Source organism: Notothenia rossii (genome assembly GCF_949606895.1).
Source record: "Notothenia rossii genome assembly, chromosome: 4".
In the NCBI taxonomy this organism is placed as follows: Eukaryota; Metazoa; Chordata; class Actinopteri; order Perciformes; family Nototheniidae; genus Notothenia; species Notothenia rossii.
The window spans coordinates 95,955,326-95,980,325 of NC_136902.1; the positions used below are offsets into that span (position 1 = coordinate 95,955,326).

Genomic DNA, 25,000 nt, shown 5'->3' on the forward strand with positions numbered 1-25,000 from the left:
CAGTGTATCACCAGTGTATCATCAGTGTATCCTCAGTGTATCCTCAGTGTATCACCAGTGTATCATCAGTGTATCCTCAGTGTATCACCAGTGTATCACCAGTGTATCACCAGTGTATCATCAGTGTATCCTCAGTGTATCCTCAGTGTATCCTCAGTGTATCACCAGTGTATCACCAGTGTATCATCAGTGTATCACCAGTGTATCACCAGTGTATCATCAGTGTATCCTCAGTGTATCCTCAGTGTATCACCAGTGTATCATCAGTGTATCCTCAGTGTATCACCAGTGTATCATCAGTGTATCACCAGTGTATCCTCAGTGTATCACCAGTGTATCATCAGTGTATCACCAGTGTATCCTCAGTGTATCACCAGTGTATCCTCAGTGTATCACCAGTGTATCACCAGTGTATCACCAGTGTATCCTCAGTGTATCACCAGTGTATCCTCAGTGTATCACCAGTGTATCACCAGTGTATCCTCAGTGTATCCTCAGTGTATCCTCAGTGTATCACCAGTGTATCATCAGTGTATCACCAGTGTATCATCAGTGTATCACCAGTGTATCCTCAGTGTATCATCAGTGTATCACCAGTGTATCATCAGTGTATCCTCAGTGTATCACCAGTGTATCACCAGTGTATCCTCAGTGTATCACCAGTGTATCACCAGTGTATCATCAGTGTATCACCAGTGTATCACCAGTGTATCACCAGTGTATCACCAGTGTATCCTCAGTGTATCACCAGTGTATCACCAGTGTATCATCAGTGTATCCTCAGTGTATCATCAGTGTATCCTCAGTGTATCACCAGTGTATCCTCAGTGTATCCTCAGTGTATCACCAGTGTATCATCAGTGTATCCTTAGTGTATCACCAGTGTATCACCAGTGTATCACCAGTGTATCCTCAGTGTATCCTCAGTGTATCACCAGTGTATCCTCAGTGTATCCTCAGTGTATCACCAGTGTATCATCAGTGTATCCTCAGTGTATCACCAGTGTATCACCAGTGTATCACCAGTGTATCCTCAGTGTATCACCAGTGTATCAACAGTGTATCATCAGTGTATCACCAGTGTATCACCAGTGTATCATCAGTGTATCCTCAGTGTATCACCAGTGTATCAACAGTGTATCATCAGTGTATCACCAGTGTATCACCAGTGTATCACCAGTGTATCACCAGTGTATCCTCAGTGTATCACCAGTGTATCAACAGTGTATCATCAGTGTATCACCAGTGTATCACCAGTGTATCACCAGTGTATCCTCAGTGTATCACCAGTGTATCAACAGTGTATCATCAGTGTATCACCAGTGTATCCTCAGTGTATCACCAGTGTATCAACAGTGTATCATCAGTGTATCACCAGTGTATCACCAGTGTATCACCAGTGTATCACCAGTGTATCATCAGTGTATCACCAGTGTATCACCAGTGTATCACCAGTGTATCACCAGTGTATCCTCAGTGTATCACCAGTGTATCAACAGTGTATCATCAGTGTATCACCAGTGTATCACCAGTGTATCACCAGTGTATCACCAGTGTATCATCAGTGTATCACCAGTGTATCACCAGTGTATCATCAGTGTATCACCAGTGTATCCTCAGTGTATCCTCAGTGTATCACCAGTGTATCATCAGTGTATCCTCAGTGTATCACCAGTGTATCACCAGTGTATCCTCAGTGTATCACCAGTGTATCATCAGTGTATCACCAGTGTATCATCAGTGTGTCCTCAGTGTATCACCAGTGTATCATCAGTGTATCACCAGTGTATCCTCAGTGTATCACCAGTGTATCCTCAGTGTATCACCAGTGTATCCTCAGTGTATCACCAGTGTATCACCAGTGTATCCTCAGTGTATCACCAGTGTATCCTCAGTGTATCCTCAGTGTATCACCAGTGTATCACCAGTGTATCCTCAGTGTATCACCAGTGTATCCTCAGTGTATCCTCAGTGTATCACCAGTGTATCATCAGTGTATCCTCAGTGTATCCTCAGTGTATCCTCAGTGTATCACCAGTGTATCACCAGTGTATCCTCAGTGTATCCTCAGTGTATCACCAGTGTATCACCAGTGTATCATCAGTGTATCCTCAGTGTATCACCAGTGTATCCTCAGTGTATCACCAGTGTATCATCAGTGTATCCTCAGTGTATCACCAGTGTATCACCAGTGTATCCTCAGTGTATCACCAGTGTATCATCAGTGTATCACCAGTGTATCCTCAGTGTATCCTCAGTGTATCACCAGTGTATCACCAGTGTATCCTCAGTGTATCACCAGTGTATCCTCAGTGTATCACCAGTGTATCACCAGTGTATCCTCAGTGTATCACCAGTGTATCCTCAGTGTATCACCAGTGTATCACCAGTGTATCCTCAGTGTATCACCAGTGTATCATCAGTGTATCCTCAGTGTATCACCAGTGTATCACCAGTGTATCATCAGTGTATCCTCAGTGTATCACCAGTGTATCACCAGTGTATCCTCAGTGTATCACCAGTGTATCACCAGTGTATCCTCAGTGTATCACCAGTGTATCACCAGTGTATCATCAGTGTATCATCAGTGTATCACCAGTGTATCCTCAGTGTATCACCAGTGTATCACCAGTGTATCCTCAGTGTATCACCAGTGTATCACCAGTGTATCCTCAGTGTATCACCAGTGTATCACCAGTGTATCATCAGTGTATCATCAGTGTATCACCAGTGTATCCTCAGTGTATCACCAGTGTATCATCAGTGTATCCTCAGTGTATCATCAGTGTATCCTCAGTGTATCCTCAGTGTATCATCAGTGTATCCTCAGTGTATCATCAGTGTATCCTCAGTGTATCCTCAGTGTATCATCAGTGTATCCTCAGTGTATCACCAGTGTATCCTCAGTGTATCACCAGTGTATCACCAGTGTATCCTCAGTGTATCCTCAGTGTATCCTCAGTGTATCACCAGTGTATCCTCAGTGTATCATCAGTGTATCCTCAGTGTATCATCAGTGTATCCTCAGTGTATCACCAGTGTATCCTCAGTGTATCACCAGTGTATCATCAGTGTATCCTCAGTGTATCATCAGTGTATCCTCAGTGTATCACCAGTGTATCATCAGTGTATCACCAGTGTATCACCAGTGTATCATCAGTGTATCATCAGTGTATCCTCAGTGTATCCTCAGTGTATCCTCAGTGTATCACCAGTGTATCACCAGTGTATCATCAGTGTATCCTCAGTGTATCACCAGTGTATCATCAGTGTATCATCAGTGTATCCTCAGTGTATCACCAGTGTATCACCAGTGTATCCTCAGTGTATCACCAGTGTATCATCAGTGTATCATCAGTGTATCCTCAGTGTATCACCAGTGTATCACCAGTGTATCCTCAGTGTATCACCAGTGTATCACCAGTGTATCATCAGTGTATCCTCAGTGTATCACCAGTGTATCATCAGTGTATCATCAGTGTATCCTCAGTGTATCACCAGTGTATCACCAGTGTATCACCAGTGTATCATCAGTGTATCACCAGTGTATCATCAGTGTATCCTCAGTGTATCCTCAGTGTATCACCAGTGTATCACCAGTGTATCACCAGTGTATCACCAGTGTATCATCAGTGTATCCTCAGTGTATCCTCAGTGTATCACCAGTGTATCACCAGTGTATCACCAGTGTATCACCAGTGTATCATCAGTGTATCACCAGTGTATCACCAGTGTATCACCAGTGTATCACCAGTGTATCATCAGTGTATCCTCAGTGTATCCTCAGTGTATCACCAGTGTATCACCAGTGTATCACCAGTGTATCATCAGTGTATCCTCAGTGTATCACCAGTGTATCATCAGTGTATCACCAGTGTATCCTCAGTGTATCACCAGTGTATCATCAGTGTATCACCAGTGTATCATCAGTGTATCACCAGTGTATCCTCAGTGTATCACCAGTGTATCATCAGTGTATCCTCAGTGTATCACCAGTGTATCATCAGTGTATCCTCAGTGTATCCTCAGTGTATCACCAGTGTATCATCAGTGTATCCTCAGTGTATCACCAGTGTATCATCAGTGTATCATCAGTGTATCCTCAGTGTATCACCAGTGTATCATCAGTGTATCCTCAGTGTATCCTCAGTGTATCACCAGTGTATCACCAGTGTATCCTCAGTGTATCACCAGTGTATCATCAGTGTATCCTCAGTGTATCACCAGTGTATCATCAGTGTATCATCAGTGTATCATCAGTGTATCATCAGTGTATCACCAGTGTATCCTCAGTGTATCCTCAGTGTATCACCAGTGTATCCTCAGTGTATCATCAGTGTATCACCAGTGTATCATCAGTGTATCACCAGTGTATCATCAGTGTATCATCAGTGTATCACCAGTGTATCATCAGTGTATCCTCAGTGTATCACCAGTGTATCATCAGTGTATCACCAGTGTATCATCAGTGTATCCTCAGTGTATCACCAGTGTATCATCAGTGTATCACCAGTGTATCCTCAGTGTATCACCAGTGTATCATCAGTGTATCACCAGTGTATCATCAGTGTATCACCAGTGTATCCTCAGTGTATCACCAGTGTATCATCAGTGTATCCTCAGTGTATCACCAGTGTATCATCAGTGTATCCTCAGTGTATCCTCAGTGTATCACCAGTGTATCATCAGTGTATCCTCAGTGTATCACCAGTGTATCATCAGTGTATCATCAGTGTATCCTCAGTGTATCACCAGTGTATCATCAGTGTATCCTCAGTGTATCCTCAGTGTATCACCAGTGTATCATCAGTGTATCCTCAGTGTATCCTCAGTGTATCCCCAGTGTATCACCAGTGTATCATCAGTGTATCATCAGTGTATCCTCAGTGTATCACCAGTGTATCATCAGTGTATCATCAGTGTATCCTCAGTGTATCACCAGTGTATCACCAGTGTATCCTCAGTGTATCACCAGTGTATCACCAGTGTATCATCAGTGTATCCTCAGTGTATCCTCAGTGTATCATCAGTGTATCCTCAGTGTATCCTCAGTGTATCCCCAGTGTATCACCAGTGTATCACCAGTGTATCATCAGTGTATCCTCAGTGTATCACCAGTGTATCACCAGTGTATCATCAGTGTATCCTCAGTGTATCACCAGTGTATCATCAGTGTATCATCAGTGTATCATCAGTGTATCACCAGTGTATCACCAGTGTATCATCAGTGTATCATCAGTGTATCACCAGTGTATCACCAGTGTATCCTCAGTGTATCCTCAGTGTATCATCAGTGTATCCTCAGTGTATCCTCAGTGTATCACCAGTGTATCACCAGTGTATCACCAGTGTATCACCAGTGTATCCTCAGTGTATCACCAGTGTATCCTCAGTTTATCACCAGTGTATCACCAGTGTATCCTCAGTGTATCCTCAGTGTATCACCAGTGTATCACCAGTGTATCCTCAGTGTATCACCAGTGTATCACCAGTGTATCACCAGTGTATCACCAGTGTATCCTCAGTGTATCACCAGTTTATCCTCAGTGTATCACCAGTGTATCACCAGTGTATCACCAGTGTATCACCAGTGTATCCTCAGTGTATCACCAGTGTATCACCAGTGTATCCTCAGTGTATCACCAGTGTATCACCAGTGTATCACCAGTGTATCACCAGTGTATCCTCAGTGTATCACTGGTGTATCACCAGTTTATCCTCAGTGTATCCTCAGTGTATCCTCAGTGTATCACCAGTTTATCCTCAGTGTATCACCAGTGTATCACCAGTGTATCCTCAGTGTATCCTCAGTGTATCCTCAGTGTATCACCAGTTTATCCTCAGTGTATCACCAGTGTATCACCAGTGTATCACCAGTGTATCACCAGTGTATCACCAGTGTATCCTCAGTGTATCACCAGTGTATCACCAGTGTATCCTCAGTGTATCACCAGTGTATCCTCAGTGTATCACCAGTGTATCCTCAGTGTATCACCAGTGTATCACCAGTTTATCCTCAGTGTATCCTCAGTGTATCCTCAGTGTATCACCAGTTTATCCTCAGTGTATCACCAGTGTATCACCAGTGTATCACCAGTGTATCACCAGTGTATCACCAGTGTATCCTCAGTGTATCACCAGTGTATCCTCAGTGTATCACCAGTGTATCACCAGTGTATCACCAGTGTATCCTCAGTGTATCACCAGTGTATCACCAGTGTATCACCAGTGTATCACCAGTGTATCCTCAGTGTATCACCAGTGTATCACCAGTTTATCCTCAGTGTATCACCAGTTTATCCTCAGTGTATCACCAGTGTATCACCAGTGTATCACCAGTGTATCACCAGTGTATCACCAGTGTATCACCAGTGTATCACCAGTGTATCACCAGTGTATCCTCAGTGTATCACCAGTGTATCACCAGTGTATCACCAGTGTATCCTCAGTGTATCCTCAGTGTATCACCAGTGTATCACCAGTTTATCCTCAGTGTATCACCAGTGTATCACCAGTGTATCCTCAGTGTATCACCAGTGTATCATCAGTGTATCACCAGTGTATCACCAGTGTATCCTCAGTGTATCACCAGTGTATCCTCAGTGTATCCTCAGTGTATCACCAGTGTATCCTCAGTGTATCACCAGTGTATCCTCAGTGTATCACCAGTGTATCCTCAGTGTATCCTCAGTGTATCCTCAGTCTATCACCAGTGTATCCTCACTGTATCCTCAGTGTATCACCAGTGTATCCTCAGTGTATCACCAGTGTATCACCAGTGTATCCTCAGTGTATCACCAGTGTATCCTCAGTGTATCCTCAGTGTATCACCAGTGTATCCTCAGTGTATCCTCAGTGTATCCTCAGTGTATCACCAGTGTATCCTCAGTGTATCCTCAGTGTATCCTCAGTCTATCACCAGTGTATCCTCACTGTATCCTCAGTGTATCCTCAGTGTATCACCAGTGTATCCTCAGTGTATCCTCAGTGTATCCTCAGTGTATCACCAGTGTATCCTCAGTGTATCCTCAGTGTATCCTCAGTCTATCACCAGTGTATCCTCACTGTATCCTCAGTGTATCCTCAGTCTATCACCAGTGTATCCTCACTGTATCCTCAGTGTATCCTCAGTGTATCCCCAGTGTATCCTCAGTGTATCATCAGTGTATCCTCAGTCTATCACCAGTGTATCCTCACTGTATCCTCAGTGTATCCTCAGTGTATCCTCAGTGTATCACCAGTGTATCCTCAGTGTATCCTCAGTGTATCCTCAGTGTATCACCAGTGTATCCTCAGTGTATCACCAGTGTATCCTCAGTGTATCACCAGTGTATCACCAGTGTATCCTCAGTGTATCCTCAGTGTATCCTCAGTGTATCACCAGTGTATCCTCAGTGTATCACCAGTGTATCCTCAGTGTATCACCAGTGTATCCTCAGTGTATCATCAGTGTATCCTCAGTGTATCCTCAGTGTATCACCAGTGTATCACCAGTGTATCCTCAGTGTATCACCAGTGTATCCTCAGTGTATCACCAGTGTATCACCAGTGTATCACCAGTGTATCACCAGTGTATCACCAGTGTATCCTCAGTGTATCACCAGTGTATCACCAGTGTATCACCAGTGTATCACCAGTGTATCCTCAGTGTATCCTCAGTGTATCACCAGTGTATCCTCAGTGTATCCTCAGTGTATCACCAGTGTATCATCAGTGTATCATCAGTGTATCACCAGTGTATCCTCAGTGTATCACCAGTGTATCCTCAGTGTATCCTCAGTGTATCACCAGTGTATCCTCAGTGTATCCTCAGTGTATCACCAGTGTATCCTCAGTGTATCATCAGTGTATCACCAGTGTATCATCAGTGTATCCTCAGTGTATCCTCAGTGTATCACCAGTGTATCCTGAGTGTATCATCAGTGTATCACCAGTGTATCCTCAGTGTATCACCAGTGTATCCTCAGTGTATCACCAGTGTATCACCAGTGTATCCTCAGTGTATCACCAGTGTATCCTCAGTGTATCATCAGTGTATCATCAGTGTATCCTCAGTGTATCCTCAGTGTATCACCAGTGTATCCTCAGTGTATCACCAGTGTATCCTCAGTGTATCACCAGTGTATCATCAGTGTATCCTCAGTGTATCCTCAGTGTATCCTCAGTGTATCACCAGTGTATCCTCAGTGTATCCTCAGTGTATCCTCAGTGTATCCTCAGTGTATCATCAGTGTATCATCAGTGTATCACCAGTGTATCCTCAGTGTATCCTCAGTGTATCACCAGTGTATCCTCAGTGTATCCTCAGTGTATCACCAGTGTATCCTCAGTGTATCACCAGTGTATCCTCAGTGTATCCTCAGTGTATCACCAGTGTATCCTCAGTGTATCCTCAGTGTATCACCAGTGTATCCTCAGTGTATCCTCAGTGTATCACCAGTGTATCCTCAGTGTATCACCAGTGTATCATCAGTGTATCATCAGTGTATCATCAGTGTATCATCAGTGTATCCTCAGTGTATCACCAGTGTATCCTCAGTGTATCACCAGTGTATCCTCAGTGTATCCTCAGTGTATCACCAGTGTATCCTCAGTGTATCCTCAGTGTATCACCAGTGTATCATCAGTGTATCACCAGTGTATCATCAGTGTATCATCAGTGTATCACCAGTGTATCCTCAGTGTATCACCAGTGTATCCTCAGTGTATCACCAGTGTATCACCAGTGTATCCTCAGTGTATCCTCAGTGTATCACCAGTGTATCATCAGTGTATCATCAGTGTATCATCAGTGTATCATCAGTGTATCACCAGTGTATCATCAGTGTATCATCAGTGTATCACCAGTGTATCCTCAGTGTATCACCAGTGTATCCTCAGTGTATCACCAGTGTATCACCAGTGTATCCTCAGTGTATCCTCAGTGTATCCTCAGTGTATCATCAGTGTATCCTCAGTGTATCACCAGTGTATCCTCAGTGTATCACCAGTGTATCCTCAGTGTATCATCAGTGTATCCTCAGTGTATCATCAGTGTATCCTCAGTGTATCCTCAGTGTATCACCAGTGTATCACCAGTGTATCACCAGTGTATCACCAGTGTATCCTCAGTGTATCCTCAGTGTATCCTCAGTGTATCCTCAGTGTATCACCAGTGTATCACCAGTGTATCACCAGTGTATCATCAGTGTATCCTCAGTGTATCATCAGTGTATCCTCAGTGTATCACCAGTGTATCACCAGTGTATCCTCAGTGTATCCTCAGTGTATCCTCAGTGTATCCTCAGTGTATCATCATCCTCAGTGTATCACCAGTGTATCACCAGTGTATCCTCAGTGTATCCTCAGTGTATCCTCAGTGTATCCTCAGTTTATCACCAGTGTATCCTCAGTGTATCACCAGTGTATCCTCAGTGTATCACCAGTGTATCCTCAGTTTATCACCAGTGTATCCTCAGTGTATCACCAGTGTATCCTCACTGTATCCTCAGTGTATCCTCAGTGTATCCTCAGTGTATCACCAGTGTATCCTCAGTGTATCCTCAGTGTATCCTCAGTGTATCACCAGTGTATCACCAGTGTATCACCAGTGTATCACCAGTGTATCACCAGTGTATCCCCAGTGTATCCTCAGTGTATCACCAGTGTATCACCAGTGTATCCTCAGTGTATCACCAGTGTATCACCACCAGTGTATCACCACCAGTGTATCCTCAGTGTATCACCACCAGTGTATCACCAGTGTATCACCAGTGTATCATCAGTGTATCCCCAGTGTATCCTCAGTGTATCCCCAGTGTATCACCACCAGTGTATCACCAGTGTATCCTCAGTGTATCACCAGTGTATCCTCAGTGTATCCTCAGTGTATCCTCAGTGTATCCCCAGTGTATCCTCAGTGTATCCCCAGTGTATCACCAGTGTATCCTCAGTGTATCCCCAGTGTATCACCAGTGTATCCTCAGTGTATCCTCAGTGTATCCTCAGTGTATCCCCAGTGTATCACCAGTGTATCCTCAGTGTATCCTCAGTGTATCATCAGTGTATCCCCAGTGTATCACCAGTGTATCCTCAGTGTATCCTCAGTGTATCCTCAGTGTATCCCCAGTGTATCCTCAGTGTATCACCAGTGTATCCTCAGTGTATCCTCAGTGTATCACCAGTGTATCCTCAGTGTATCCCCAGTGTATCACCAGTGTATCCTCAGTGTATCATCAGTGTATCCTCAGTGTATCACCAGTGTATCACCAGTGTATCCTCAGTGTATCCTCAGTGTATCCTCAGTGTATCCCCAGTGTATCCTCAGTGTATCCCCAGTGTATCACCAGTGTATCCTCAGTGTATCCCCAGTGTATCACCAGTGTATCCTCAGTGTATCCTCAGTGTATCCTCAGTGTATCCCCAGTGTATCCTCAGTGTATCACCAGTGTATCACCAGTGTATCCTCAGTGTATCCCCAGTGTATCACCAGTGTATCACCAGTGTATCCCCAGTGTATCACCAGTGTATCCTCAGTGTATCCTCAGTGTATCATCAGTGTATCCCCAGTGTATCACCAGTGTATCCTCAGTGTATCACCAGTGTATCCTCAGTGTATCCTCAGTGTATCACCAGTGTATCCTCAGTGTATCCCCAGTGTATCACCAGTGTATCCTCAGTGTATCATCAGTGTATCCTCAGTGTATCACCAGTGTATCACCAGTGTATCCTCAGTGTATCCTCAGTGTATCCTCAGTGTATCCCCAGTGTATCCTCAGTGTATCCCCAGTGTATCACCAGTGTATCCTCAGTGTATCCCCAGTGTATCACCAGTGTATCCTCAGTGTATCCTCAGTGTATCCTCAGTGTATCCCCAGTGTATCCTCAGTGTATCACCAGTGTATCACCAGTGTATCCTCAGTGTATCCCCAGTGTATCACCAGTGTATCACCAGTGTATCCTCAGTGTATCCTCAGTGTATCCCCAGTGTATCCTCAGTGTATCACCAGTGTATCACCAGTGTATCACCAGTGTATCACCAGTGTATCCTCAGTGTATCCTCAGTGTATCCCCAGTGTATCCTCAGTGTATCACCAGTGTATCCTCAGTGTATCATCAGTGTATCCTCAGTGTATCACCAGTGTATCACCAGTGTATCACCAGTGTATCACCAGTGTATCCTCAGTGTATCCTCAGTGTATCCCCAGTGTATCCTCAGTGTATCACCAGTGTATCACCAGTGTATCCTCAGTGTATCCCCAGTGTATCACCACCAGTGTATCACCAGTGTATCACCAGTGTATCATCAGTGTATCCCCAGTGTATCCTCAGTGTATCACCAGTGTATCCTCAGTGTATCCTCAGTGTATCCTCAGTGTATCCCCAGTGTATCCTCAGTGTATCCCCAGTGTATCACCAGTGTATCCTCAGTGTATCCCCAGTGTATCACCAGTGTATCCTCAGTGTATCCTCAGTGTATCCTCAGTGTATCCCCAGTGTATCCTCAGTGTATCACCAGTGTATCACCAGTGTATCCTCAGTGTATCCCCAGTGTATCACCAGTGTATCCTCAGTGTATCCCCAGTGTATCACCAGTGTATCCTCAGTGTATCATCAGTGTATCACCAGTGTATCCTCAGTGTATCACCAGTGTATCACCAGTGTATCCTCAGTGTATCATCAGTGTATCCTCAGTGTATCACCAGTGTATCACCAGTGTATCACCAGTGTATCCTCAGTGTATCACCAGTGTATCCTCAGTGTATCACCAGTGTATCACCAGTGTATCCTCAGTGTATCATCAGTGTATCACCAGTGTATCATCAGTGTATCCTCAGTGTATCCTCAGTGTATCACCAGTGTATCACCAGTGTATCACCAGTGTATCACCAGTGTATCCTCAGTGTATCACCAGTGTATCATCAGTGTATCATCAGTGTATCCTCAGTGTATCCTCAGTGTATCCTCAGTGTATCACCAGTGTATCACCAGTGTATCATCAGTGTATCACCAGTGTATCATCAGTGTATCATCAGTGTATCATCAGTGTATCCTCAGTGTATCACCAGTGTATCACCAGTGTATCATCAGTGTATCACCAGTGTATCATCAGTGTATCATCAGTGTATCATCAGTGTATCATCAGTGTATCACCAGTGTATCACCAGTGTATCATCAGTGTATCACCAGTGTATCACCAGTGTATCCTCAGTGTATCACCAGTGTATCATCAGTGTATCATCAGTGTATCATCAGTGTATCACCAGTGTATCACCAGTGTATCACCAGTGTATCATCAGTGTATCATCAGTGTATCATCAGTGTATCACCAGTGTATCACCAGTGTATCCTCAGTGTATCACCAGTGTATCATCAGTGTATCATCAGTGTATCCTCAGTGTATCACCAGTGTATCACCAGTGTATCATCAGTGTATCACCAGTGTATCATCAGTGTATCATCAGTGTATCACCAGTGTATCACCAGTGTATCACCAGTGTATCCTCAGTGTATCACCAGTGTATCACCAGTGTATCATCAGTGTATCACCAGTGTATCACCAGTGTATCCTCAGTGTATCACCAGTGTATCCTCAGTGTGTCCTCAGTGTATCATCAGTGTATCCTCAGTGTATCCTCAGTGTATCCTCAGTGTATCATCAGTGTATCACCAGTGTATCCTCAGTGTATCACCAGTGTATCATCAGTGTATCACCAGTGTATCCTCAGTGTATCCTCAGTGTATCATCAGTGTATCCTCAGTGTATCCTCAGTGTATCCTCAGTGTATCATCAGTGTATCACCAGTGTATCCTCAGTGTATCACCAGTGTATCATCAGTGTATCACCAGTGTATCCTCAGTGTGTCCTCAGTGTATCCTCAGTGTATCATCAGTGTATCCTCAGTGTATCACCAGTGTATCATCAGTGTATCATCAGTGTATCACCAGTGTATCCTGAGTGTATCACCAGTGTATCATCAGTGTATCCTCAGTGTATCACCAGTGTATCACCAATCAGTTAATCCTCCATTTAAATCCCTTTCCCCCCTCCTCTGAACTCTTTATTTAGCTTGCTCTTCTCGTTGGGTTTGGATCCAGGCAATCTGCAGATTAGAAAACGGGTTAAACTTTATATTAAACTTTGTGTTGTTCATATTCTCTGCTGAGTTTATCTGAGTTTAGTGGATCTTAAATGAAGTCTGGAGAGAGGAACTACAGCAACAACACGTTATATACTTTAAATATAAACTATAACATAAATACAGTTTATATAACCCTATATATCCGGTAGATGTCCCGGTTTAAACAGACTAGAAACAGCTTCACGTTAACGGTCTGTAATCAACAGTTAGGCTAGGCTAACCGCGGCTAGCTGCGGTTGGGAGGCCCAGTGATGCCTCGGTGTTTCCTGCTCTGTTCCCCCGGAGAGGAGGGCTGCAGCCCGGGGAGAGGAGGACCACAGCCCGGGGTGGGGGCGGAGCTTTCTGTATTTTAATCTAATTGACTTCATCCGTGTTGTTTGAACTTTCCTAAAGCTTTGAGTACGTAGAAAGCGCTTCATAAATGTAATGTGTTGTTATTATTGTTATTGTTGTTGTTATTGTAACGGTCTGTTAGCTGAGACTTAACGTTCCTGTTTTCCCATTATTTATTAAAGATCGTTTGTTCACACCATAGCCTATAATGTTGCTTATAAGAAACACATAAAGTATATACAGTAAATAAAGTAAATCCAGTTTATATTTCAGACTAAATATTCGTTAGTTAAGATTGTCTGTCGGTAGTGAAATGACGTCACAGCTCCGGTAAACTAACGGCTCGTTTTTATTTTTACCGTTTCGTTGAACTTTACGGTGTGCTGCCTTCAGGTGCACAACAGAAGTTCGGAGAAACCTGTGTCGCTGCTTTGAAGCCATTGTGTTTCAGGTGAAGGGTCTCTTACTTTCTGTATAAACGGATTAATCTACTTTAAAGACATTAAGATCAAAGTAAATAATAACAACAGCAAACATGAAGATGGAAATAACACTAATTAAACTAAAGGAAAAGACAAACGGTCCCACGGTCCCTGAACGCAGCAGCAGATGTTTGAGCATTCAAAGACCGGCATCTTCCTGTCCATATAATAAACTGATAGTTAAGATATACAATAACATGTATTCAAGTGACAACCTAAAGTACACATTGAGTAACATTAACTTATTGATCCTGTAAACAACTAAAACAACAACAGTAAGTGTTTCCTGTGCTATCGCTCACACAGTTCCCCTCCCAAACAACAACAAACAACAAACTCCCACTTCCTGTTGCAGACGGTGCTGAAGGAGGGTTTCCTCCAGAAGCAGAGCAGCTCCTTCCAGCGCTGCAAGAGGCGCTACTTCAAGCTACGAGGAAGGACCCTGTACTACGCCCAGACCCCCAAGGTATATACTAATATATATACTGTATACACACACACATATACACATCTATAGCTGCGAGGAAGGACCCTGTACTACGCCCAGACCCCCAAGGTATATACTAATATACTGTATACACACACACACATACACATCTATAGCTGCGAGGAAGGACCCTGTACTACGCCCAGACCTCTAAGGTAATACCAGTGCGCTACGGGGCGCAAGCCATGTACAAAAAATACATAAATAATAATAATTTAATCAATTTAATCACTCTTAATTAAGAGTGTTGAGAGCTGTATCCATAAATTCATTTTGTGCTCAAAGTGCACCAGATTGATGCTTTTCACTTCAACATTTAAAATAAAATCTTCCCGGGGAGAATGCCCCCGGACCCCCCTAGAGGAGGTTAGGTCCCCCTTAGAGGAGGTTAGGTCCCCGTGAGGACCCCCCTAGAGGAGGTTAGGTCCCCCTTAGAGGAGGTTAGGTCCCCGTGAGGAGCCCCCTAGAGGAGGTGAGGACCCCCCTAGAGGAGGTGAGGTCCCCACTAGAGGAGGTGAGGACCCCACTAGAGGAGGTGAGGAACCCCCTAGAGGAGGTGAGGTACCCCGTGAGGATCCCCTAGAGGAGGTAAGGTCCCCCCCTAGAGGAGGTAAGGTCCCCCCCTAGAGGAGGTAAGGTCCCCCCCTAGAGGAGGTGAGGTCCCCACTAGAGGAGGTGAGGTACCCCGTGAGGATCCCCTAGAGGATGTGAGGTCCCCCCTAGAGGAGGTAAGGTCCCCCCCTAGAGGAGGTGAGGTCCCCACTAGAGGAGGTGAGGAACCCCCTAGAGGAGGTGAGGCCCCCGTGAGGATCCCCCTAGAGGATGTGAGGTCCCCCCTAGAGGAGGTGAGGACCCCCCTCCTCTAGATACAAGGGAATACAAGGGCTTTTCCTCGATGTCACCAAAACGCGTTTGGACTGCTTTTAACAGGGTCTCCTTTGAATTTTTCACTCCGTGGTCTGTTGGAACAGTTTGTTTTAGCAGGCGCGTTAAGGCTTGGATGGAGGTGATTGCGTCTGCCGTTGTGGCTGTAGCTATTACTCCATCCTAGGGGGAACACTGAATACTACGTCAAAAGATCTAAATCGTGACTTTTTTTCAAAATCGCAAACTTCAACATATTATCTCAAACTCAAAACAATTCTGAAAATGTTTAAATTTGATAAATATGTGTGATGTGCTTCCTGTGATGTACTTCCTGTCCTTCCTGTGATGTGATGTAGTTCCTGTGATGTACTTCCTGTGATGTGATGTACTTCCTGTGATGTACTTCCTGTACTTCCTGTGATGTGATGTACTTCCTGTGATGTACTTCATGTGTTGTACTTCCTGTCCTTCCTGTGATGTGATGTACTTCCTGTGATGTACTTCCTGTGATGTACTTCATGTGTTGTACTTCCTGTCCTTCCTGTGATGTGATGTACTTCCTGTGATGTACTTCCTGTCCTTCCTGTCAATCAATCAATGTTTATTTATATAGCCCAATATCACAAATGTTACATTTGTCTCAGTGGACTTCACAGTTTGTACAGAATATCAGTATGACAATACGACACCCTCTGTCCTTAGACCCTCTGTCCTTAGACCCTCTGTCCTTAGACCCTCACATCGTACAAGGAAACACTTCCAGAGAAACCCCACAGTTTAAAGGGGAACATGGAGAAACCTCAGGGAGAGCAACAGAGGAGGGATCCCTCTCCCAGGACGGACAGACGTGCAATAGATGCAGTGTGTAAATTGAAAAGATAATACATTTGCAACATAGGTAGTCCAAATGTTTGGAAATGCATGTGTGTATAATAGGAAGATGAATCCACGAGTATATCCATCCAGGACTTATGATCCAGGACCACAGCCACGACTCAAGATCCAGGACTCGCAATCCATGACACAGGACCGCAGGATCATCCATGACTCCGGATCCCGGCGTATATAGACACCAAAAAGAAAGACATTTGGGGAAGCTGGGTTAATCGGAACATGAGAGTACACAGGTATAGACAGAGAGAAGGAAGAAGTAAGATGTCCCCCGACAAACTAAGCCTATATCAGCAAAACTAGGGGCTGAATCTAATCAGCCCTAACTATAAGCTTTATCAAAAAGGAAGGTCTTAAGCGCACTCTTAAAAACGGATAGGGTGTCTGCCGTCCGAACACAAACTGGAAGCTGATTCCACAAAAGTGGAGCTTGATAAGAAAAGGCTCTGGCTCCCATTGTACTTTTAGAGACTCTAGGAACAACCAACAACCCTGCATTCTTGGAACGCAATGCCCTAGTAGGACAGTAGGGTATAATGAGTTCTTTAAGGTAAGATGGCGCCTGCCCATTAAGGGCTTTGTAGGCGAGAAGAAGAATTTTAAATTCTATCCTGTGTTCTATAGGGAGCCAGTGTAAGGCAGCCAGAACAGGAGTAATGTGGTCCCTTTTCCTAACTCTGGTTAGTACACGAGCTGCAGCATTTTGAATCAGCTGAAGCGATTTGACTGACTTCTTGGTACACCCTGATAATAAGGAGTTACAATAATCCAGCCTTGAAGTAACAAATGCATGGACTAGTTTCTCTGCATCGTTTTGAGGCAAGATATGCCTGATTTTTGCAATGTTACGTAGATGGAAGTAGGCGGTCCTTGAAATTGATTTTATGTGGGTGTTAAAGGATAAATCCTGATCAAATATAACACCAAGATTCCTTACAGTCTCACTGGAGGCCAAATTAATGCCATCCATAGTTAGTATATCTTTAGATAATTTGTTTCGTAGATTCTTCGGGCCAAGTATAATAACTTCAGTTTTGGTCGTGTTTAACATCAAAAAATGTAAGGTCATCCACGTTTTTTAAGTCCTTGAGGCAGTCTTGAATTTTATTTAGATGATTGATTTCATCAGGCTTGATTGATAAATATAGTTGAGTATCATCCGCATAACAATGAAAGTTTACAGAATGATTCCTTATAATATTGCCTAACGGAAGCATATATAGGGTGAACAAAATAGGTCCAAGCACTGAGCCCTGTGGCACTCCATGGCTAACTTTGGTTTGCATGGAAGATTCATCGTTGACACGTACAAACTGAGAGCGTTCAGATAGATAGGACCTAAACCAGCCTAAAGCAGTTCCCTGTATGCCAACTAAGTGCTCTAGTCTTTGCAATAGGATATCATGGTCGATAGTATCAAATGCAGCACTAAGATCGAGTAAGACAAGAATAGAGACAAGTCCCTTGTCTGAGGCTATTAGAATGTCATTTGTGACTTTAACCAGAGCTGTCTCTGTGCTATGATGTGTTCTAAAGCCAGACTGAACATCTTCAAATAAATCATAGTTTTTAAGTAATCAGCTGCTTTGCGACTGCTTTCTCAAGAATCTTTGAGAGGAACGGAAGATTAGAAATAGGTCTATAGTTGGCTAAAACCTCTGGATTGAGGTTGTGCTTTTTAAGAAGCGGTTTTATCACTGCTACTTTGAATGATTGTGGAACATAGCCTGATAATAAAGACATATTCATAATATTTAATAAAGAAGTGCTAATTAATGGAAAAACTTCTTTTAACAGCTTAGTTGGAATCGGGTCTAAGATACACGTTGATGGTTTAGAAGAGAGAATCATTGAGTTTAATTGTTCAAGGTTTATGGCTGAAAAGCATTCTAGTTTACTATCCAGTATAATATTAGAACTTACGTTTCCGGGAGCTGTTGATAACACTATACTGGTCAAAGGCAAGAGGTCATTGATTTTGTTTCTAAGAGTAACAATTTTATCGTTAAAAAAGCACATAAAATCATTCCTACTGAGTGCTATGGGAATAGAAGGCTCAGTCGAGCTGTGGCTCTCTGTCAGCCTGGCTACAGTGCTGAAAAGAAATGTTGCATTATTCTTGTGATGTGATGTACTTCCTGTGATGTACTTCATGTGATGTACTTCCTGTCCTTCCTGTGATGTGATGTACTTCATGTGTTGTACTTCCTGTCCTTCCTGTGATGTGATGTACTTCCTGTGGTGTTCTTCCCGTGATGTGATGTACTTCCTGTGATGTACTTCCTGTGATGTACTTCCTTTGATGTACTTCCTGTGGTGTTCTTCAGTCGATCATCTTTGACGAGGTGGATCTGACGGACGCCAGCGCGGCCGAGTCGAGCACCAAGAACGTGAACAACAGCTTCACCGTGAGTTCATTCCTGTTCAGCAGAACCATGAGCCGCTCTGTCAGGTCATCGTGCACAGTGAAGCATCTGCTACACTGACAGACACATGACTCAGTGTGTGTGTGTGTGTGTGTGTGTGTGTGTGTGTGTGTGTGTGTGTGTGTGTGTGTGTGTGTGTGTGTGTGTGTGTGTGTGTGTGTGTGTGTGTGTGTGTGTGTCTGTGTCTGTCTGTCTGTCTGTGTGTGTGTGTGTGTGTGTGTGTGTGTGTGTGTGTGTGTGTGTGTGTGTGTGTGTGTGTGTGTGTGTGTAGGTCATCACCCCCTGCAGAAGACTCACTCTGGTTGCAGACAGCAGGAAGGAGATGGAGGAGTGGATGGCGGCGCTGCGCAGCGTGCAGAACACACACAACTACGAGGTGTGTGTGAGAGAGAGGGTGTGTGTGTGAGAGAGAGGGTGTGTGTGTGAGAGGGTGTGTGTGTGAGAGAGGGTCTTCATCAGAATCTGAACAGTTCGTTGTCAGGTACGTGGTGCAAAAGGAAATAATTGTTATGAGAAGGTCAGAAATATAACGATATTAAATACAAAAAACATTTAATGTTATAAAATGATAAAGGCAAGTATTTACACCACACACGTTATGTGACTAACTGCAGTTAGAATACCACAGCATTCAAGTGTGTGTGTGTGTGTGTGTGTGTGTGTGTGTGTGTGTGTGTGTGTGTGTGTGTGTGTGTGTGTGTGTGTCTGTGTGTGTGTCTCAGTCCACTCAGTACAGCATGGATCACTTTAGTGGGACTCATAACTGGTTTGCTTGCTCTCACGCCCGACCCACGTACTGCAACGTCTGCAGGGAGGCTCTGGGGGGGGTCACCTCCACTGGCCTTTCCTGTGAAGGTAACATGCACGTGCACACACACACACACACGCACACACACACACACACACACACACGCACACACACACACTGGATTGGAGGTCTCCTGTGGGAAACACTTATCTACAGTTTTGAAAATGTTCTGGCATTTATGAGACCAAACTGAATTGTGTGTGTGTGTGTGTGTGCGTGTGTGTGTGTGTGTGTGTGTGTGTGTGTGTGTGTGTGTGTGTGTGTGTGTGTGTCAGTCTGTAAGTTCAAGGCCCATAAACGCTGTGCAGTCAGAGCCACTAACAACTGTAAGTGGACGACGCTGGCTTCCATTGGGAAGGACATCATCGAGGACGAGGACGGGGTGAGACCAGGGGCGCCGCCAGGGATTGTGGGCCACATGAAAATATATCACATTGGTTACTTAACTTTTTTTTTTCTTAATGTTCTAAAATTGTTTGGGCCCCTTTCAGTCACGGGCCCTTAGAATCGTCCTAACTTTTCACTCCCTTACGGCGCCCCTGGGTGAGACACAAACTCACACACTCACCCCTTCCTCCCCAGGTCTCCATGCCTCACCAGTGGTTGGAGGGAAACCTTTCTGTGTCGGCGAAGTGTTCGGTCTGTGAGAAAACGTGCGGCAGCGTCCTGAGGCTGCAGGACCTGAAGTGCCTGTGGTGCAAAGCTATGGTGAGTCAGCGTTACGAGCCAGAGTTACGAGTCAGCGTTACGAGTCAGCATTACGAGTCAGCGTTACGAGTCAAGAGTTACGAGTCAGCATTATGAGTTACGAGTCAGAGTTACGAGTCAGAGTTACGAGTCAGAGTTATGAGTCAGCGTTATGAGTTACGAGTCAGAGTTACGAGTCAGCGTTATGATTTACGAGTCAGAGTTACGAGTCAGAGTTACGAGTTATGAGTTACGAGCCTGAGTTACGAGTCAGAGTCACGAGTCAGAGTCACGAGTCAGCGCCACGAGTCAGAGTTATGAGTCAGAGTTACGAGTCAGCGTTACGAGTCAGCATTACGAGTCATAGTCACGAGTCAGAGTTACGAGTCAGAGTGACGAGTCAGCGTTACGAGTCAGAGTCACGAGTCAGCGTCACGAGTCAGAATTACGAGTTACGAGTCAGAGTCATGAGTCAGAGTTACGAGTCATTTGAGAGACAGGATGAGATCATTTCAGTGTTTTTCCCGTGTACAAAGATGACCGCATCATCGGCATACATTTGCAAATTCAACTCAGGACATACATTAGGCAAGTCATTAAGGTACAGAGAAAACAGTAATGGTCCAAGAATGGAACCTTGTGGAACCTCAACAGGGTTCACAAGGTAGGGTAAAAGAGCCAGAGTTACGATTCAGAGTTACTGGTCAGCGTTATGAGTCAGAGTTACGAGTCAGCGTTATGAGTTACGAGTCAGAGTTACGAGTCAGAGTTATGAGTTACAAGTCAGCGTTATGAGTCAGGGTTACGAGTTATGAGTTACGAGTCAGATTTACGAGTCAGTTACGAGTCAGCGTTAGGAGTCAGCGTTACGAGCCAGAGTTACGAGTCAGAGTTACGAGTTACGAGTCAGAGTTACGACTCAGAGTTACGAGTTATGAGTTACGAGTCAGCGTTATGAGTCACAGTTACGAGTTACGAGTCAGAGTTACGAGTCAGAGTCACGAGTCAACATTACGAGTTATGAGTTACGAGTCAGAGTTACGAGTCAGCGTTACGAGTCAGCGTTATGAGTTACGAGTCAGCGTTACGAGTTATGAGTTACGAGTCAGCGTTACGAGTTATGAGTTACGAGTCAGAGTTACGAGTCAGCGTTATGAGTCAGCGTTATGAGTTACGAGTCAGAGTCACGAGTCAGCGCCACAAGTCAGAGTTATGAGTTACGAGTCAGAGTCACGAGTCAGCGTCACGAGTCAGAGTTACGAGTCAGAGTTACGAGTCAGCGTTATGAGTTACGAGTCAGAGTTACAAGTCAGAGTTACAAGTTATGAGTTACGAGTCAGAGTTACGAGTCAGCGTTATGAGTCAGCGTTACGAGCCAGAGTTACGAGTCAGAGTTACGAGTCAGCGTTATGAGTCAGAGTTACAAGTCAGCGTTATGAGTCAGAGCTACGAGTTACGAGTCAGAGTTACGAGTCAGCGTTATGAGTTACGAGTCAGAGTTACGGGTCAGCGTTATGAGTCAGAGTTACGAGTCAGCGTTATGAGTTACGAGTCAGAGTTACGAGTCAGAGTTATGAGTTACAAGTCAGCGTTATGAGTCAGGGTTACGAGTTATGAGTTACGAGTCAGATTTACGAGTCAGTTACGAGTCAGCGTTAGGAGTCAGCGTTACGAGCCAGAGTTACGAGTCAGAGTTACGAGTTACGAGTCAGAGTTACGACTCAGAGTTACGAGTTATGAGTTACGAGTCAGCGTTATGAGTCAGAGTTACGAGTTACGAGTCAGAGTTACGAGTCAGAGTCACGAGTCAACATTACGAGTTATGAGTTACGAGTCAGCGTTACGAGTCAGCGTTATGAGTTACGAGTCAGCGTTACGAGTTATGAGTTACGAGTCAGCGTTACGAGTTATGAGTTACGAGTCAGAGTTACGAGTCAGCGTTATGAGTCAGCGTTATGAGTTACGAGTCAGAGTCACGAGTCAGCGCCACAAGTCAGAGTTATGAGTTACGAGTCAGAGTCACAAGTCAGCGTCACGAGTCAGAGTTACGAGTCAGAGTTACGAGTCAGCGTTATGAGTTACGAGTCAGAGTTACGAGTCAGAGTTACAAGTTATGAGTTACGAGTCAGAGTTACGAGTCAGCGTTATGAGTCAGCGTTACGAGCCAGAGTTACGAGTCAGAGTTACGAGTCAGCGTTATGAGTCAGAGTTACAAGTCAGCGTTATGAGTCAGAGCTACGAGTTACGAGTCAGAGTTACGAGTCAGCGTTATGAGTTACGAGTCAGAGTTACGGGTCAGCGTTATGAGTCAGAGTTACGAGTCAGCGTTATGAGTTACGAGTCAGAGTTACGAGTTACAAGTCAGCGTTATGAGTCAGAGTTACGAGTTATGAGTTACGAGTCAGATTTACGAGTCAGTTACGAGTCAGCGTTAGGAGTCAGCGTTACGAGCCAGAGTTACGAGTCAGAGTTACGAGTCAGAGTTACGAGTCAGCGTTATGAGTTACGAGTCAGAGTTACGACTCAGAGTTACGAGTTATGAGTTACGAGTCAGCGTTATGAGTCAGAGTTACGAGTTACGAGTCAGAGTTACGAGTCAGAGTCACGAGTTATGAGTTACGAGTCAGAGTTACGAGTCAGCGTTACGAGTCAGCGTTATGAGTTACGAGTCAGCGTTACGAGTTATGAGTTACGAGTCAGCGTTACGAGTTATGAGTTACGAGTCAGAGTTATGAGTCAGCGTTATGAGTCAGCGTTATGAGTTACGAGTCAGAGTCACGAGTCAGCGCCACAAGTCAGTTATGAGTTACGAGTCAGAGTCACGAGTCAGCGTCACGAGTCAGAGTTACGAGTCAGAGTTACGAGTCAGCGTTATGAGTTACGAGTCAGAGTTACGAGTCAGAGTTACGAGTCAGAGTTACGAGTCAGAGTTACGAGTCAGCGTTATGAGTCAGAGTTACAAGTCAGCGTTATGAGTCAGAGTCACGAGTCAGAGTTACGAGTCAGAGTTACGAGTCAGCGTTATGAGTTACGAGTCAGAGTTACGAGTCAGAGTTACGAGTCAGCGTTATGAGTCAGAGTTACAAGTCAGCGTTATGAGTCAGAGCTACGAGTTACGAGTCAGAGTTACGAGTCAGCGTTATGAGTTACGAGTCAGAGTTACGAGTTATGAGTTACGAGTCAGAGTTACGAGTCAGAGTTACGAGTTATGAGTTACGAGTCAGTGTTACGAGTTATGAGTTACGAGTCAGAGTCATGAGTCAGCGTTACGAGTCAGCGTTATGAGTTACGAGTTAGCGTTACGAGTCAGCGTTATGAGTTACGAGTCAGCGTTAAGAGTCAGCGTTATGAATTACGAGTCACGAGTCAGAGTCACGAGTCAGCGCCACGAGTCAGAGTCGCGAGTCAGCGTTACGAGTCAGAGTTACGAGTCAGAGTCACGAGTCAGCGTCAGAGTTACGAGTTACGAGTCAGAGTTACGAGTCAGAGTCACGAGTCAGAGTTACGAGTCATTTGAGAGACAGGATGAGATCATTTCAGTGTTTTTCCAGTGTACAAAGATGACCGCATCATCGGCATACATTTGCACATTCAACTCAGGACATACATTAGGCAAGTCATTAAGGTACAGAGAAAACAGTAATGATCCAAGAATGGAACCTTGTGGAACCTCAACAGGGTTCACAAGGTAGGGTAAAAGAGCCAGAGTTACGAGTCAGAGTTACGGGTCAGCGTTATGAGTCAGAGTTACGAGTCAGCGTTATGAGTTACAAGTCAGTGTTATGAGTCAGAGTTACGAGTTATGAGTTACGAGTCAGAGTTACGAGTCAGTTACGAGTCAGCGTTAGGAGTCAGCGTTATGAGTTACGAGTCAGAGTTACGACTCAGAGTTACGAGTTATGAGTTACGAGTCAGCATTATGAGTCAGAGTTACGAGTTATGAGTTACGAGTCACGAGTCAGAGTTACGAGTCAGAGTCACGAGTCAGAGTTACGAGTTACGAGTCAGCGTTACGAGTTATGAGTTACGAGTCAGAGTTACGAGTCAGCGTTACGAGTCAGCGTTATGAGTTACGAGTCAGCGTTACGAGTTATGAGTTACGAGTCAGCGTTACGAGTTATGAGTTACAAGTCAGAGTTAAGAGTCAGCGTTACGAGTCAGCGTTATGAGTTACGAGTCAGAGTCACGAGTCAGCGCCACGAGTCAGAGTTATGAGTCAGAGTTACGAGTCAGAATTACGAGTCAGAGTTACGAGTTACGAGTCAGAGTCACGAGTTACGAGTCAGAGTCACGAGTCAGAGTCACGAGTCAGAGTCACGAGTCACGAGTCAGAGTCACGAGTCAGCGTTACGAGTTACGAGTCAGAGTTACGAGTCAGAGTTACGAGTTATGAGTTACGAGTCAGAGTTACGAGTCAGCGTTACGAGTCAGCGTTACGAGCCAGAGTTACGAGTCAGAGTTACGGGTCAGCGTTATGAGTTACGAGTCAGAGTTACGAGTCAGAGTTACGAGTTATGAGTTACGAGTCAGAGTTACGAGTCAGCGTTACGAGTCAGCGTTACGAGCCAGAGTTACGAATCAGAGTTACGAGTCAGAGTTACGAGTCAGCGTTATGAGTCAGAGTTACGAGTCAGCGTTATGAGTCAGAGCTACGAGTTACGAATCAGAGTTACGAGTCAGCGTTATGAGTTACGAGTCAGAGTTACGAGTCAGAGTTACGAGTTATGAGTTACGAGTCAGAGTTACAAGTCAGAGTTACGAGTCAGAGTTACGAGTTATGAGTTACGAGTCAGTGTTACGAGTTATGAGTTACGAGTCAGAGTTACGAGTCAGCGTTAAGAGTCAGCGTTATGAGTCACGAGTCAGCGCCACGAGTCAGAGTTACGAGTTATGAGTTA

The 25,000-nt window shown here is 44.6% G+C and overlaps 1 protein-coding gene across 7 annotated transcripts in view; it reads left to right on the forward strand.

The window, feature by feature from the left end:
• Nucleotides 1–14,291: 14,291 nt before the first annotated feature.
• dgkd (diacylglycerol kinase delta) overlaps nt 14,292–25,000 on the forward strand; it is a 50,819-nt gene continuing 40,110 nt past the window's right edge. For 5 of the 7 annotated variants that reach the window (XM_079674747.1, XM_079674748.1, XM_079674749.1 and 2 more), the window contains exons 1-6: nt 14,443–14,492; nt 18,509–18,589; nt 18,879–18,983; nt 19,330–19,462; nt 19,691–19,797; nt 19,998–20,123. In XM_079674747.1, the coding sequence (XP_079530873.1) occupies nt 18,930–18,983; nt 19,330–19,462; nt 19,691–19,797; nt 19,998–20,123 (420 nt within the window). In that variant the 5' untranslated portion in view covers nt 14,443–14,492; nt 18,509–18,589; nt 18,879–18,929. Of the gene's footprint in view, nt 14,403–14,442; nt 14,493–18,508; nt 18,590–18,878; nt 18,984–19,329; nt 19,463–19,690; nt 19,853–19,997; nt 20,124–25,000 lie in introns of those variants that run through there. The other 2 variants (XM_079674752.1, XM_079674751.1) reach the window with 2 other exon arrangements.